The following is a 17,333-nucleotide window of genomic DNA, read 5'->3' on the forward strand; positions in this document are numbered from 1 at the left end:
GCATTTTCAGGCTTAAGAAGTAGAATATTTGAAAAACATAAGTAAATTAACTCTCCTTTAGCGTTTTACCATGTAGAACCTTATGGATTTCAGAGCCAATTTTGGGTTTCCGAAATACGTATGAAGACTCCACAATTTTATTTGGGACACTTGAAAATCATACATTTTCTCCTTGACAAAAAAAGTAAACTGGATAATGAACTAGCTCTTGTGGGGTCTGTTATTTTGGATAAATGTTTTGTCATTTTTCAAAAAAAACAAATCCTAATTTTCAGTGTTCATTTGCTTTTAAAATTGGGAAGCGACTTATGAGGTTATAAAGAGAATCTCATTCATTTGGTGGATTTGTAAGTAAGAATTTGTGATTACAAATCTATGCATCAATATCTTCTAATTTTGTCTTAATATTCTGCTTTTAAAAGTGAGGACTTCTAATTCAGGAATGGTGGAGATGCAGATGTTTACAATTTATGATCCATCAGTCAACTAAATGCCACAGCTAATCATAGCGTATTCCAGTGTTGGAATGCTCCATTCCAAGAAAAGGAAAATAAGATGTACTGGAGGGAAGAGCAGTTTATAAGTAAAGCAGCAGACCCCAGATTGGAATGCACAGAACATAATTTGAAAAGTGTATACTTTCTCTGTGAAAATCGCTGTGTCTTTCCCCCTCCATTAACTCTAATATTTTTAACCTGATGTTATGATATTAAGAGGTAGAGAATGGACAAGACCTGAAGAAGTCATGTGGGTACCGAGGGTAGGCTAGTAAAGTTGGCTCCATTTCAAACTTATGTGCTTTACGTATCTGTTTCGTTGTTTAGGAGAGGTAGAAAGAACTGATTTTTGGTTGATGTAAACTGTATTCAGTAGATGCATTTACTAATTCATTTCTGATGCCAGAAACAGAATTCCTTTTCTGAAAATATTCAGCAAGACCTCTCTTACTTATTGGTAGTGCTTATGGTATCTTTTATTTTCTTCTGCTGTTGCAGATTCAACAAGTTCTTAGAAAGCATTAATGTTTAAAATTTAGATAATATAAATCACTAGTTGCTAGTAAGCATTACTATGCCATCCTATTAAGTTTCAAAGTTTCGGGTAACTGTGACTGTGTCATGGGAATTTTCATCAGAGAGGTATCTGTGCTAGGAGTTTGGGTTTTTTATTTGACTTTAAGGCATAGGAGTGGGACCAATTTATCAATATTACTAAATTATACAGTGATGTATACCATTCCATTAAAGGAGGCCCCAGGCAGCCGCTAACTTGTCTTTCCCCTAATCTGCTCTAGGAATATATTAAAGAGAATTATTACAGGATCATCTTTTCTCACCATCTTTAGCAATTGCACAATTACTCACTCTTCTACAATGGTTTAGGTGTAAATTGGCTAAAGGATAAAGACGGAATCAAACAGATAACTCCCTTATGTTATTGATTATAAACTTTCTAAAATAAGTCATAGTAAATGTTTATTTAAATGTGCTTTTATACTAGTTCACAAAAATGCGTTTAGTAAAATATTATTTCAGTAGAGTCTTGTGTTGAAACCAAAATTTATTTTTCTGTTCTATCTCATTGCACTTCTTGCTTACTAGATAACCCTGCGCTGTTCTGGTTCTCGAGGCACATCTCTCTCTGGGGGAGCATTTCCTTCAACTTGGCTGTGTTCATCAATTTAGCTGTTGCTCTCTTCTACCCATTTGGGGATGATGGAGATGAAGGCAAGTGCTTGTCTTTCTTTAAATGATAAATATTTTAAAGTTCTAAAAATAATACTCAATGCATTCCTTAGCTATTTAGAGCTTCAAAATAATAATAATTTAATTCTTGTTAAATAGGTTTTTCTATGTTCATTGGAAGTAGAGAATGATGGTAAGTAGAGTGCTCAGAAAACTACAGTAATAGAAATGTTATTTTTCAAAAAGCTCGTATACAGAAGGGTTATTAAAGCTATATTATATATTGGCAAATAAGGCAATGAAAAAAATTATTATTTCTACCTAATTATTATGACTGAAAGCATTTTTTATACTATATCATCTCAATTATGTAAATATATGGGAAAATGAGGGAGTTATGCCAAAATATTCATTGTGATTACGTTAAATAGTGGAATTTATATTTTACACTCTTTGCTTTGCTTTCTGTCTTGTCTAAGGTTTCTATAATGAGCACACATAGAATCTGAAAAAAAATTTTAAATGTACAGCCTAAGACAGAATGTAATAATAGAGAGTATCTCAGATCGAAGAGTAGAAGGTTAACACTTTTGTTTCCAATCTAGGACTTTTCTACATGGATGATTGACTATGAAATTAATATTATTAAACTAATAGTACACGAGGTTTTATAAAAGCAAAGACAAAAGAAATTATCCCATTTTAAGTGAAATGGAGAAATATACTGAAGGATGGGACTGTGGAAATTAAGTTTGAAGTCTGGTAAAGTGCATGGGAAAATTTGTTAGTCTTGGGATACAATAGGTAAATAACTTTGGAATGTACATCTGAAGAATGGCTTGGAGGATAAGATGAGCGATATCAGCAAAGAATAACCACAGGTGCTTTTGTATCTCATCTGTTCATAGGATTATTGTGAGAATTTAATGAGATGTTATAGGTAAAGCATTTAGAACAGTGCCTGGTATGCATTTGATAAAGCTTAGTTGTTGTTGTTGTTACAAGGTAAATATTAATACTACAAAGGGAAGTTCAGTAAAAGCGATGATGTGATGAGAGCAACAGGTATGTAAGCCTCTTTTAAATGAACTGGAGGTGAGCAGGAAGGGAAATGGGAATCCAGGAGTAATTTGCCATTTCAAAGGTCTATAACAGATAACAACAGCTATCAAAGTTCTAACCTTTAGGTATAATCTGAGTGGACATAAGGAAGTTTGATTTTTTGGAAGGCACGCCAATGCCAACAGAAGAATATTCAGCAATGGAGCGGATGTTTCAGTTAAAGAGCAAATGAAAACGTAGTGAATATTTGGCCATCCATTGTGGAGAAGTTGCAAATACAGCAGGAAGTGGAAATAGCTTTCTCTTCACTGTGTTTAGTCTCATTTAGTGATGATAGCCCTCTTGACACAGAAGAATGTAACTCTTGTAAGGAGAGAAGTCCAGAATGAGATGATAAATTAGTATCATCTGCACACAGAATGCTGAGAGTAAATTGTAGAGTCCTGGTTAATAGAAGCCTAAAGTCTTAGATGTGGAAGCAATTCTGGAAATCATCTAGTATCAAACTCTCATTCGACGGATGAAGAGATGGAAGCCCAAAGAGGCTAAAAATGGCAGATCTTAGAATAGAAGGTTAACTCTTTTGTTTCCAATTCAGAACTTTTCTACATGGATGATTGGGTTGGAAGCATATAGATAACAGGAAGATAACAAATCTTCTTACAGGATACACTTTTCCCTGAATTCCATTCCATGATATCCCTTCCTTGACCACCAGAGCCAATGTATATAGCCTCTGCTGCCACCTGTTGTACATGCAATATAATGGTAATGGGCAATGCCACCCTTCTAGACATCTACTCTTTACCCATTCAGGAGAAAGTAGAACACCTGATACATTTTTAATACTTGCCACACTAGTAACAGTTAAAATAGTAATATTGATAATAATAATGGCAGCTGATGTTGTTTACCGCTTAGATTGGGTCAGGCAAAATGCTAAGCACTTCACATACATAATTACATTTAATCTTCCTGACAATCCTATAAAGTAAGTACTTCAACCTCACGGATGCAGAATCTGAGGCTTAGGAAGATTTGCCCAATGATTTGGGACTGCAGTCCAGAAGTATGTATTTTTTAACATGCTCTTGAGGTATTGCTGATACAACTGGTCCTTGAACAAGAACTTGAAACCACATATATAGTAGAGTTTGGAGTAAGTCTCCAGCCTCAGAAAGAAGTAGGACTAACAAAAACAAGACTGGAAAACATGATGCTTCATCATCAGGTGCAGATGCAGGCTTTACTGTTCAAAAATGACTGAATAGAAGTTAACAGGAGTAACCAAGTTGGAGGCTCAATCTTAGGGATCTGGGTGTGAGGATGGTGCTGAGAGGGAGGGGAAGGCACGAGCTGCCGTTTTGACAATATGGAATCCCAAGGTTATGTTTGGGTAATCTGATTACAGTTCTAGATGAGTTATTTAATTATAACTCCATGAATACAAGGTTAAATTTTTGGTCAGGATTTGCTGGGTCTCTAACCTTCAGTTACTATGCATAGTTAAGAAGCCTGAGGAGACAAAGTTAAGACTGATAAGCACACTTGGCCATCGGAACTGGCTGGAGAAAGAAAATTCTGTGCTGGGTGTACAAGTTCTCTAATGTCAGATTTTGTCAAACATAAGATGGATGACTACTTGCCAGGAGCACTTTGAGATGATTTAAAGATGAATTAGTTGATCATTAAGATTCCTTTCAATAACCTAAAAAAAAATAATGGAGACATGGCAAAGAATACAGGATCCAACTTGAAAGTCCTCCTAGTGGCCATATTTATGGAAATTTTGAGGAAAAAAAGTATTGATAGTAATATATAATAACCCATAAAATAAAATAAGAATCCAGGAGTCCATATTGATAGTGAGAAGAGAAAGCTCTTCCTTACAACAACATCCCAATTAATAAATGTAGCAGGAATAATGGAAATAGAATATCACCATTTGGCAAACATCACAGTACTAAAAATCATCAATAGATACTAAAATTAATAGGTGAATGTTAGATGAAAAACTGTAATGAGAAACAGGATATTGACAGTCTTAAAGAATTTCCCCACAACATACTTATTAATTACAACAGAAAAAATAGTAATTTTAAAGTGGAGAAATCGCTTTAACTAAGTGATCAATGTTAATGTCACCATTAATGAGACAGAACAACATCAGGTTCCTCTTGATATGATGCACTGACAAGGACATGGCATCATTTGCCAAAAATGCATAAACTGAGGAAATTTCAGACAAACTCAAAATGAGGGACATTCTACAAAATAATTGGCTAGTATTCTTCAAGCTTGTGAAAGACAAAGAAAGATTGAGCTGTCCAAATTAAAAGAGACTAAAGAGACATGACAGCTAAATGCAATGTGTGATCCTGGCCCAGAAAAACATTAATTGGGCAATTGATGGACTTTGAATAAGGTCTCTAGATTAGATAAAAGTGATATATCATGTAAATTTTCTGATATTGATCATTGTAATTTGATTATGTAACGTGTTGACATTTGGGGAATCTAGGTGAAGGGTATATGGGAATTTTGTATTATATTTGCAACTGTTACATAAGTCTGAAAGAGTTTTGAAATGAAAAGTTAAAAAAGAAATAAATAATAAATAGGAGGGGTCCACCCAACCCTGAGGTCCCCGGATTCTGGGTATAGAAGTTGATCACAAAATCACCTGATGAATCCTGGGCTAAAAAAAAGACCTGTAGTCAAAATAGGCCACCTTTCTCAACCCCAGACCCTAATAGAAGCTGTTCCAGAGTCACTGAGGCCAATATGGCAGTAAGGACAGAGGGAATGGGCTGTGTATGCTTTCTCCAAGCATATTTCCAGCCTGATCACACATAAGCTACTGGGAATTACTTGTGCCGAGATATCTGGTTCACGCTTGGGTTATAATATTAACTGAGAGAGTGGTGTCTCACTTCAACCAGGATGGTAGTGCACAGTAGTTAAAGGGAGCTACTTAAGGGGAAAGTGATTCTCAGAGGATCAGCTTATAGGGCCCCCACCCTCCCAACCGCTACTGCAGAAATCTCCTTTCATTGCCAGGCTTTGAAGAGCTCTATTTGTATTTATTCAAGAAGACAGGGCTTATTTGTGTGGCTGTAGGTTTTGCTTTTGGTTTTCTTGTTTGGTTGATTGGTTTATTTGTTTAACATATGTTCCTCTAAAAAAGAAACTTGTGCCAAAGTTGAGGAATGAGGCTTTGCTGGTTGTGGCTGAAGCAGCAGCTGTTGATGCCAGGGACTCTCCCAGATGGACATTCCGAAGTTGAACATTGCCATGCCAACCATCCCTGCCTAGTTTGGCAAAGACTGACTAGTTAGTGGAGAAAATTACTGCCATAGGACTTTCTTATATCCAGATAGTGTGTTTTTTTTTTTTTTTTTTAAATCATGTTCAAATTTTGAGTGTAATTCTATTTTCCCTCAAGTGCTTTGTGTTAAATAAAATAAGTTCTTCAAGATGATTTTAATGCATTCAACTTAATAACAACCATTGATGCAGTGCAACTATGTGTCAGGCACTATGGTAGACCCTAGAGATACAAAGGTTGGTAAAACTGTCTTTGTCCTCAAGGAGCTCATGATCTAGTTAAGGGAGAAGAAAGGAGTAAGGCACAACAGTAAAGACCACCCATGGATTTATGGATGGATGTCTACTTTAACTGGACTGAGGTGGGGGAAACAGGAAAGTCTTATGAGGCTACATGGGAGAAAGAGGAATGGAGATAGATTGGGGAGTAAGAAGCAGCATGTTCTATACAGAAAACTATAAACAAGTCAGTGTGGGGTAGATAGGAGAGTCCCATTATGTGAGTTGAATTGAGGTCTCCAATTTTGCTGTTTGAATTTTCTTTTATAAAGGACAAATTTCATACTTTCTAAGACTTAAAAATGTATAAAGTGAATTCTAGAAACTTTTTCCATTATAAAAGTAATACATGCTCATTATAGAAAATTGACACATATATATAAAGTATTAAAAAGAGAAGACAGTCCCCCTTTCCCACGCTTAATGGGTAAAAATTGATTTTAACAATCTGTACTATCTTCTCTAGAGTTTATCAGGAGATTTCAGTTTATGTTTTTAGCATTAAATCTTCAGCTAGAAACCAATATGATCATTCTTACATAATATGATTACAAATTATTGTCAGTTGTCAATTGATAATACTGTAATAGCCATTTTGAATACTTTTTAAATTTATTAGTTCACAAGTACATATTTAGCATTAAACTATGTGCAAAGTACTATGCTAGATTCTATGAGAGTTCTTTCTACAAAGGAATCAAATGCCCAGTTTTAAGTGCATGGTTATAATTTCTTGTTTAATCAAGGGGAAATCTCGGCAAGCCAGATACTATCTGGGAAACAGTAGTCAAGATATGGTTAATGATCAGGCATTAATGACAATCTACAGTGTGCCTATCAATGCCAACACTGAGACTTTTAAAATAAAGAATGTCACACCAAGTCATTGCTTATGAATCATCCTGAAGAGTCCAACGACTGGCTAAAAGTTGTTAAATGTGGGGAGATGTTGGCAGTTTTAGTAAAGAGTGAAGCTCCCCAACTTGGGGAATTTATAACTGGAGACTTAGTTACTTACTCCAAACGAACTCACAGATAATGTTTTTGTTTATTCATGTAATCAATAAATATTTATTTGTTACTGCATGCCAGGCACTGTGATTGGCCTGGAGATTGTCCTCACCCGTACAGAGCTTACAGTCTGATGGCGTCCCAATAAGCACAAGAGAAAGTTGAAGACTATTCTCTCCATGGCTCCTTGAGATCTGTGAAGTCAGCGCAGTTGGTTCTCGGGCTGTGTTTTGGTAGATATAGAGTGCTTACAAGCCAACGTCGTCATAAACAGGAGTTGGGCACCCATTTTGTTAGCATTGCCAGAGGACAGGAATTGAAGCTAACTTTCAAAACAATTTACCACTTTTCTTTCTCCATCTTCAAAGTAATCTTATCAGATCATAAATTTGATGAGAAGGCGGAACAAACCTCTCCTCCGAACCTTCTTTCATCACTGCTTGCTTTAAGAGATAGCATGATAAGAACAAACATTGCAAAAATAAACATGTCTAAACCAATGATGTTCGCTATCTGACTTTGTTTTGTTTTTTAATGTCTGATAGGCTCTTCCTACCTACTTTTGATCTATTAGCACTCACTATGAACATTCATTGAAGGAATCCAGATAATTCCATGGTTTCAATAATAATACAGAAGCCCTCCACACCAAGGCTTTTGGGATGTTTTGCATGCAGAAGTTAATTTTATAAATACTAAAAAGAGGTGTGACCAAGAGAAATAACTAGTGGAAAATCTCCGTTTTGTTATTTCTCCTCTACTTTATCAGCCTATAGACATGTATTTGAGGTCCCAGAGCTGATCTAATCAGTTCAAGAATGTTGCTCCTTCATTTACTTCTGTAAATGCAGCACCACATGACCTCCAGAGGGGGATTCCTTGAATCCACATGTCAGTGCGAATGTCAATGAATTGTACTTCTTTTGAAAGGAAATATATTTTTAAACCCCTTCTTGGGCAATTTCAAAAGAAATTTTGTAATGGAGTTCATTTTTCAAACATTTGAAACTTTGTTTTGTGATGATTTAAATAGCTCAACATTTTTTTTTAGAATTTGAGTTGGCCTTTAAATACACACACTCGTATATACACGTATACACTCATACACGTATATACACTCATACACGTATATACACGTGTGCTTTAACAGTTAAAGTTTATGTCTATTAAAGACGGGGTATTCTATATTTTGAATTCTTTAGAGGAATCTGTAATATAGAAACTTGATAATAATAGAACAAGATAAGGTATGAGTTCAGTGAAAAAAATACCAGATTCCACATGATTTAGCTGTACGTTTAATGGTCATTAATCGTAAATTTTGAATTAAGTTTCCCAAGTGAGATACCTATATTGAAAGTATTTAACATTTAACTCCTGTAGGAGAGAAAGATGAACAATTCTCGGACTTAACTAGTGAGCATTTAAGCAACCTGAAATTAATCACAAACTTTCTGGAAATGTAATAATAAGTAATGTGTTCAAAGGCATTTCCTCGAAATATACAGTGTAGAGTGGGTTGTTTTGAAATTCAGTGTCTTATGGCTTGACTTGCTATATTATATAAAATAGAGCGGCAAAGATTTTAACATTTGCTAGTTTTGTTCTTAGTAAAAATAAACTTCTACATTTTACAGGTACACTTTCTCCATTGTTCTCAGTTCTTCTTTGGATAGCAGTTGCAATCTGCACATCTATGCTGTTTTTCTTCTCCAAGCCTGTGGGTATTCGGCCGTTTCTTGTGTCAATAATGCTCAGATCAATATATACGATAGGTCTTGGACCTACATTAATACTTCTTGGCGCAGCTAATGTAAGTACTTTACTTAGCTTTTTGCTGTTATAGATTAATTAAAAGTATATTAAATGTAAAAATGTAACTATATGTTTTAATTCATGTATACACAGTAAATTCTAATTTATTGTGAATCTAAATTAACCAGAGTTTAATCTGTGCATTCTTAATTTGGAGAGAAATAAAAAATGACAAGTAAAATTTGATATATTTAAGAAAGTAGCATTTGGAGCATGACCCAATTCTGCAATCAATTGAATCCAATCCGGTTTTAATGCCTTCTACATCCTATACCTGCAGCTATTGACAAAAATGACTGTGAGCCACTGTTAACATCCTAAAGTGACTTCTAAATCATCCAAGAAAGAATAAATTATATTCAGTAGGATTTTAGAAGTGAGTACCTTTTATAAAATGACCAAGGAAAAAGAGTTGCTATATGAGAAAATGTGAAATTGGGCTCTTTTTATGTGAACAAAACCTATAAACTTGTGAAAGGCTTAGATGAGATTAATATTTTTTTTCACTAGATTTTAAAGTAATAAAACAAGGGAGCACATTTCAAAACTTGAGTTAGGGGCCGGCCCCGTGGCTTAGTGGTTAAGTGCTTGTGCTCTGCTGCTGGCGGCCCAGGTTTGGATCCCCGGCGCGCACCGACACATGGCTTCTCCGGCCATGCTGAGGCCGCGTCCCACATACAGCCTCTAGAAGGATGTGCAGCTATGACATACAACTATCTACTGGGGCTTTGGGGGAAAAAATAAATAAAATAAAAATTAACATTTAAAAAAAAAAAAAAAACTTGAGTTAGGTAAGTTTAGAATAAGTAAGCCATAGTACTATTCCAAATAGCAGTAATTGTACCCAAAAGATAAAATTTTAAAGGAACTAGACAACTTTCTGCATGGCAGAGCCATAAAGGAATATTAAGAAAAGATAAATCAGGTTGATGAAAGAACAAATGGCCAGATAAACAAATAAATATTGCTAATATGTGTGCTGAATAGCTAAAGCACTTTCTATGTCTTTTACTGGGTTTCTAACATAATGTCTTATAGTGTGGTATCATTATATAAGCCTTATCTCCTCTACTAGATTATATAGTTCTTAAGGATAATGATTGATCATTCAATGTCTGGAACGTTATTGGTACTCATCAAATATTTCTTAAATTTTCTAATGAGTGAGTGAATGAATGAATGAAAGATCCTTTTGTATTCTTATACATTTTCAGTGCCTTGCGCATAAAATACATGGCAAATATTTATTGAAATGATTAAATTAAGTAGTCAACCAAACTTTTGAGATCTATAAAGCTTAACTAGTATGGCCAATTCTATGTTTCTAACCCCTATTATATTATAATTCTTCAAAAATTGGAAATGATATATATGACAGCTCCCAGTTAACAAGAACATTCAGGCAACCAAATTACCAATTATTCCTCAATCATTGTCAATAAAGGGAAGTGACCATACGTACAAAGGGATCTAGCAGTAAAGAATTCTGTAAAGTACGAAATATACTATTCTATAAGTTTCTTGAGGGCAGAGGTTGTCACATTCATAGATATAATCCTGCCCTCCTCACTCCCTCCCAACTACATTTTTTTCCACCTTAATACCTGGCACTTAAACATTCAAAAATTGTTTACATGAACTGAACTTGTATTTCCAATGCTTTGGAAATAAGCTAATTTTGCAATATTGCCAACCAGGCTAATTAAGAAATCTTCATTGATTTCTCTAAATTTTTCCAAACTTATTAGTGTGTCCATCTTATTTTTATTATTTTTTTAAAAATACATTGAATCTTGAACCAAATTATTTGAAGAAGCAAATAATATTCATAAACTGGTAACTGGTCCTCAATAAGACATTAGTCCAAATGAGAAAATCCAAGTTTGGTAAATTGAAATAATAGCTAAACAGAGTTGGGCCAAAAATAGCAAACATTTTTTGGGTCTCTGTTATGTAATAGACACTGAAAATACCAAGAGGTAGAGGATGTGGTTCTTGCCCTCCAGAAGCTTCAAGAGTATATAGAGAGATAAGGAATAGCATTTTAATGTCTATGGGGAAAACCACAAATATTTGGAGTATTTTTCTTTTCCCCCTCAGGGGACAGGAGAAAAAGATAACTTCCACCTGGTTTGGTGAGAATAATTCCACCATAAGAAATGACTATTCATATCAGAGGCAAGTTTTAAACTTTAATTTCTTCATGAGAAGAAATATATATGGAGATAGATATTTCTTATAAACTATAGGAATCTGTAGGTACTCTGAGAGCCTTCACAGAATAAAACATCCATTTGCACAGCCCCCAAAAGATAAATTATGATCTGCCAGTCCAGAGCATTTTGACCAAAGAAAATAATCAACTTCCATTTGGGACAAACAAATTGAATGCGATAATTGTATTCTTGATATTATAGATATTGATAGGAGAGTTTTTATCTATAGTTTTGATATTGTACAGATTAATAAAAATGTTTTAGGGAATAATTATTTAGTTTATCTTTTAACATAACAAACTCATTACAAAATTATCTACGGTTTACCATTTCCCAGGAGGTGGGAAAAAAAAAATGAAAACATAAATCAATAATGTTTTGTGCACCTTAAGTTTTAATATATTTATTAACTTAATTTCACTTAAAAGTTTGCATTGTGTAACAGGTGAAACTCCAAGAGCTAAAATTATAGGTATCAGAAACAGTAAAAACAAAAGAAAATTTCTACTTGACCCTCAAACCTTAATGAGAATCAGAATTCTAGACCTTCGGCAAATCAGCAAGCCTCTGAATTTCATTCTTCTCCTCAGTGAAATGAAGGTATTAAGGCCTAGTCTGTCTTCACTGGGTTGTTGAGAAGATTAGTGTGAAGATTTAGAAAAGAACAATAACAGTGATAATGATATAATAGCAATAAAGGCTACCATTTACCAAGTACCTAATCCGTAAAGTATGTTTAAATTGTAAAACGTGCTGTCGTGATTGTTAAAAGTGTTGGTATTTTGGTTCACAGAGAGTTATTTGTTTCTGGACTCAGTGTCTTTCACACTGTTAAGCAAGTGCAGAAAATCCCTTTTTTGGAAAAGGAATCAAGTGGGAGGAAAAACTGTAATCTGTGTTCTGAGCACTTATCAGTTTCTGTTTATTATGATGCTTCATTTTTATTATCTTTACTCATTTCTAAAAATCAAAGTTTTGTTTGGATTGCAACTACTTCTCTATCTTGTCACAGGAGTTATCTCAATATTTGAGATGTTGGGAAAAATTCAAATGTTTTTCTCTGTAATAAAGCATATCTTATAATCCAGTACAGTCACGTGCCACATAATGATGTTTTGGCCAGTGATGGACCACATGTACCACGGTGGTCCCATTAGGTTAGTACCACATAGCCTAGGTGTGTAGTAGGCTATACCATCTAGGTTTTAGTAAGTACACTCTCTGATGTTCACACAATGATGAAATCGTCTAACAATGCATTTCTCAGAACATATCCCTGTCATTAAGTGACATACGACTGTGCAGTTTTCTTCCCACCCTCTACATTGCATTTTTAGTTATTGGTACTAGAAGTAATATATTATTTTGGCAAATATAAACACATATTTTATAAATTTGGGATCACTTAATGTTTTTTCATACCATTAAAATTATTTGTAAACCTCATTTTAACAACAGTATTTCTAGTCATATGGATGTTATACAATCTGTTTAACCATTCCATTGATGTTTAGATTTTAGGTATTTTTTATAATGAATAATAAAGTAGTAAATACTTGTGAAAGACTTTTTAATATCTTCTAATCACTTCTTATCTATGTTTTTTTCCTTCTCTAGTAGTGCCTAGAATGTGTAATTTATTTAATGGTATTTGTAAGTCATTTGCCTTTCTCACAGTTATCTGTAATGTGGAAATGTTTCCTTACACTGGAACTTAGTCTCACCATTTTGCAGAGCAGAGAAGCAAATGGAGTTTAGCAGGTAGCTGTCTGTTAACAATAAGCCACAGTGTTCAAATTTTATAGTGTCATGCCCTTAGTTACTTATGTGTAGATAGTTTCCTGGGAGGGCTCATGTTACTGCTGATCTATAAGACTGAGTCTCACCATATGTTCACTTGACATATACACATTCAGTTATGTATTCTGAGTCAAAACATTCATATTCTCACACACGCACTATTTTTCATACAATATAATCACTGGGTACTCCTAACTACTTCTGATATTCAGTTACAGAAACAGAAAACTGCTCCAGCGCTGGGGGAAACCAGCATGTGTTGAATTTAGTAAGAGATACTACAGTTTATACCACTCTTGTTTACTGTACTGTTTTATTGGCAGTTTAAAAGATTTCCAGGGTGATTTTGATTACATGAAAATTTTGCCATAGGCTTTAACCGTAGAGCCTTATTCTGCCTAAGATATGACATCACTGAAATGGAGATTTTTTTTTTAAATCAAATCATCTCATTTTTAGTAAGAAGATTGATGGTTGATGAAAATATGGTAATGTAGTTAAAATGTAGTTCAAGACAATAAATTCAGTTTTATTTTTCAATAAATAGTAGACAATCTTTTTTTTGGCTATAATTTATTTCTGGAAAATAGGTCATGTTTTTCCATAGGAACAATGCAAGATGGGGATAGAATTCCTGATCGGGGACATAGAACCAAAAAAAAAAAAACCCAAAAAAGATAATATAAAAGCAGTTATAAACTTCTGTGATCACATAAAATAGTAAAATTTAAAGGACATCACATAGAATTCTGGAGCTATAAGGCACCTTAAGGATTATTTACTTCTAGGCATTTCATTTTAGAAATGAATATACAGCATCCTATAGAGAACAGGAGGATTTACTGAACTAATTAGAGGCAGAGCCAGGACTGGAGACCAGAGGACCCAACTTCTAATCCAGGGTCTTTCTGCCATACTGCGCCGTTAAAGCGTGCAAAGCGGGACCGGACCCGTGGCTTACCGGTTAAGTGCGTGCGCTCTGCTACGGGCAGCTCGGGTTCGGATCCCGGGCGCGCACCAACGCACCGCTTCTCCGGCCATGCTGAGGCCGCGTCCCACATACAGCAACTAGAAGGATGTGCAACTATGACATACAACTATCTACTGGGGCTTTGGGGAAAAAAAAAAGAAGAGGATTGGCAATAGATGTTAGCTCAAAGCCGGTCTTCCTCAGCAAAAAGAGGAGGATTAGCATGGATGTTAGCTCAGGGCTGATCTTCCTCACAAAAAGATAAATAAATAAAAGTGGTGCAAAGCATATCAATGAACTATAAAGTATATATGAAAATATTACTATACTGTATAATTAATTTGCCTAATTTAAAATAAACGAACTTGCTTTAGTCTGCATTAATTAACAAATGAACATTACATTACATTACAAAATTAACGTACATTAATTTTGCGTTTGTTTTTAGAAGACCTATTGGTAAATCATTTGGATAGTGTATCCGTTTTAAAAGACTACACAGAAAGTTTCATTGATGTGTTTCCTTCTCCCATACCCTGCCTTTTTCCACTGCAATCACACAATTCACCCTACTCTCAACAACAAAAAAGATGGAGAACATCTTTGAAAAATAGGTGGAGAAAGAAAAAAAGTATGGGATAGTTATGGTCATTTATGTTGGTATTTTTATGCTGACTTGAGGGTCCTTTCAACACCAGTGCAAAAGAGCATAGTCTTTTAACCATCTTGTCCAGTTCCCACACCCTCCATTTATTATTGCCCACATGGACCCTTGCCATAGAAACAATGACTGCCTACATAATGGTATTGACAGATGAAGGACTGGTTAAACAACGCCAAGTAGGTCATGACATTGCAAGAGAGAGTGTTTTTGTAACTTCGTTCTCTGCATAAATATTCCTGGCTTTCATAGAAAATGCTATGTAAAAACAATTTGTAAATTTTAAGGTCATGGTGTGGGAAAAACCAGAGTTCAACTTCTTTCCTAGCCACGTTTATTCTCGCCCTTATTTCTCATGGGTGTGAACACTTCTAAACAAAAGGACGACAATCTCCTTGTTTCTGATCTCTACAGAAATAGGTAGATACCATGGCCAGTGTCAACTCCACTTCACGTAGTCTTAGTCAGGGGAACAGGAACATATCCATCAACATTGAGCTCTAGGTCAACATTCAAAAAAAAAAAAAAAAAAAACCTAAAAACAAATAAGGCAAATCTTGATTGATTTTTCATGCCAAAATGGCAGAGGCCTTTTTAGGCAGAAATGTGTCCTTGCTTTTGTGTTATTTAAGAACTGAAATGTATTGCTCTTTTGAGAATTTGAATTCAATTTATTACTTTTCCTCAGTGTATAGGGCTTATAAATAGTTTTCCTGCATAATTTTTTCGTGATTCAGTTTAGAGAAGTAGAGATCAAGAAACAAAATAGTAATAATTTGTCTTAAATGTATCATTCATCCTTCTGAAAAATCATAATTCCATTTTTTTAATTTTGTTTTTTATATTCTTATTTCTGTTTCATATTAATGAACTGTAGTGTGTGAATCAAGGCAAATAATTCGAATTTAAACAATAATCACTCAAAACAATTTAAAGAGTGAAACACTGAATATGACTTCACCTGTATATCCTGTTTTTCACCATTTTCATGAATGTTTATTGTCAGTTACTACACTTATATCAGCACCTTGTATATATTTCCTGAATTTTTAAAATAATGACTTGTTATAATATTAAACTTGCTCTTGGCTAATAAATATAAAGACATCATTATACTGTGGCTGTATTTAATAATAATGTAAAGATGTGATGATTAAACACTATACAGTGAAGTAGGATTTGTTTGACATTATTCAAATTGTTAACAAGATGATGAAAGAATTGATAACATCACTTGTTGAAAGGATAGTTAATTAGCAGGGGGAAAACTTAGGAAAGGTTTGAACTTTTTTGTTGCTATATTGTTGATTTGGTTTGGCTATATTCACAACATGCCATGATAACCCACTTCTCATTTTATCTGTGTTGATTTGGACTTCGGAAAGTTGAAGGGAAAGATTTTTCCAGCCTTTCAAACTTTACTTCTGCCTCAAAGTATTATGCTCCTTCTTAGGTTATAAAAAATCATTCCATAAGATAATTTCTTTCATATACATGGAAAAAATCATCAATGTTGCAAAGAGCAATCTGCCCAAAGTTAGGTTTGGACATATAAAGACACAATATGGTACCCTTAAATAACTTAAAGAACTCAGGGAACAATTTGGAAGAACAAACTGAAAGTTTGATTTGTAATTCTGTCCTTGATGGCTAAGATGCAAAATTGGCTCTTCAGTTTATAAATAATGCAGTGATTCTAGAACCAAATAGATGACACTAAGTTTATGTTAACTGTGTTCTTTATAAATCATTGCATAGATTCCTGTTATTGCCAAAGCTTCTCAGTATAAATTTCTGTATGCTGAAATTATGCCACAAAAGGCAATTTTAAATATAGTTTTAATATAAGTACTCTACATAGTACCAAGCACATAAACACTTCAAGATGTTTATTAAATAATTACCACACACAAAGCTTAGAAAATATGTGCATGTATTATATTTATTTTAACCTAGGTATATAAGTATATATTTTTTTATGTATTTAAAGTAAATTAAATGCAAAAATAATTTTTAATGGCTTACTTGTTTAAAATAATACTCAGTAGAGAAAGTCCAGGATAAAAATAATTAAGGACAGATCTCTGGATATTTTCTGAAAAGATGTTTTTCTGCTATATTTCCAGTAGGAGAAAAATATTACATATATTACTTTTAACATAGGAAATATAATGAGTAGTATTTAAAGAGTCATTGTACTAAGTGCTTCATATGCATTATGAATTATTTAATCCTCTGAAGAGTTCCATGAGGTGGGAATTTCTTTATTACAAATTTTCAGAAGAAACAATCCAGGCTACAGTCGTATGACCTAGGTCACGGAGAAGTAGTGAGACAGCCAAGATTTAAATTCAGGTCTGTCTTGATTGCATAGCTGGCACTCTTAATCATTCTCCTTTCTTTTCCTGGAACTGAAAAGGATATAACTTTTGCATGTATTATGTTTACATGCAGATTTGTAAGCAGTGCTGAAAAATTACAAAATGAGAAATCATAAAAGAAAACCA

The 17,333-nt window shown here is 34.2% G+C and overlaps 1 protein-coding gene across 1 annotated transcript in view; it reads left to right on the plus strand.

Annotated features, from left to right (window-relative positions):
- Positions 1-17,333, plus strand: part of ITPR2 (inositol 1,4,5-trisphosphate receptor type 2) — a 463,296-nt gene that overhangs the window by 361,513 nt on the left and 84,450 nt on the right. Inside the window, exons 48-49 of the mRNA XM_004435465.3 lie at positions 1,602-1,727; positions 9,002-9,177. Coding sequence (XP_004435522.1) covers positions 1,602-1,727; positions 9,002-9,177 — 302 coding nt within the window. The remainder of the gene's footprint in view (positions 1-1,601; positions 1,728-9,001; positions 9,178-17,333) is intronic.

The sequence above is a fragment of the Ceratotherium simum genome, chromosome 17, assembly GCF_057802395.1.
Source record: "Ceratotherium simum simum isolate JZ-2026a chromosome 17, ASM5780239v1, whole genome shotgun sequence".
Lineage (NCBI taxonomy): Eukaryota > Metazoa > Chordata > Mammalia > Perissodactyla > Rhinocerotidae > Ceratotherium > Ceratotherium simum.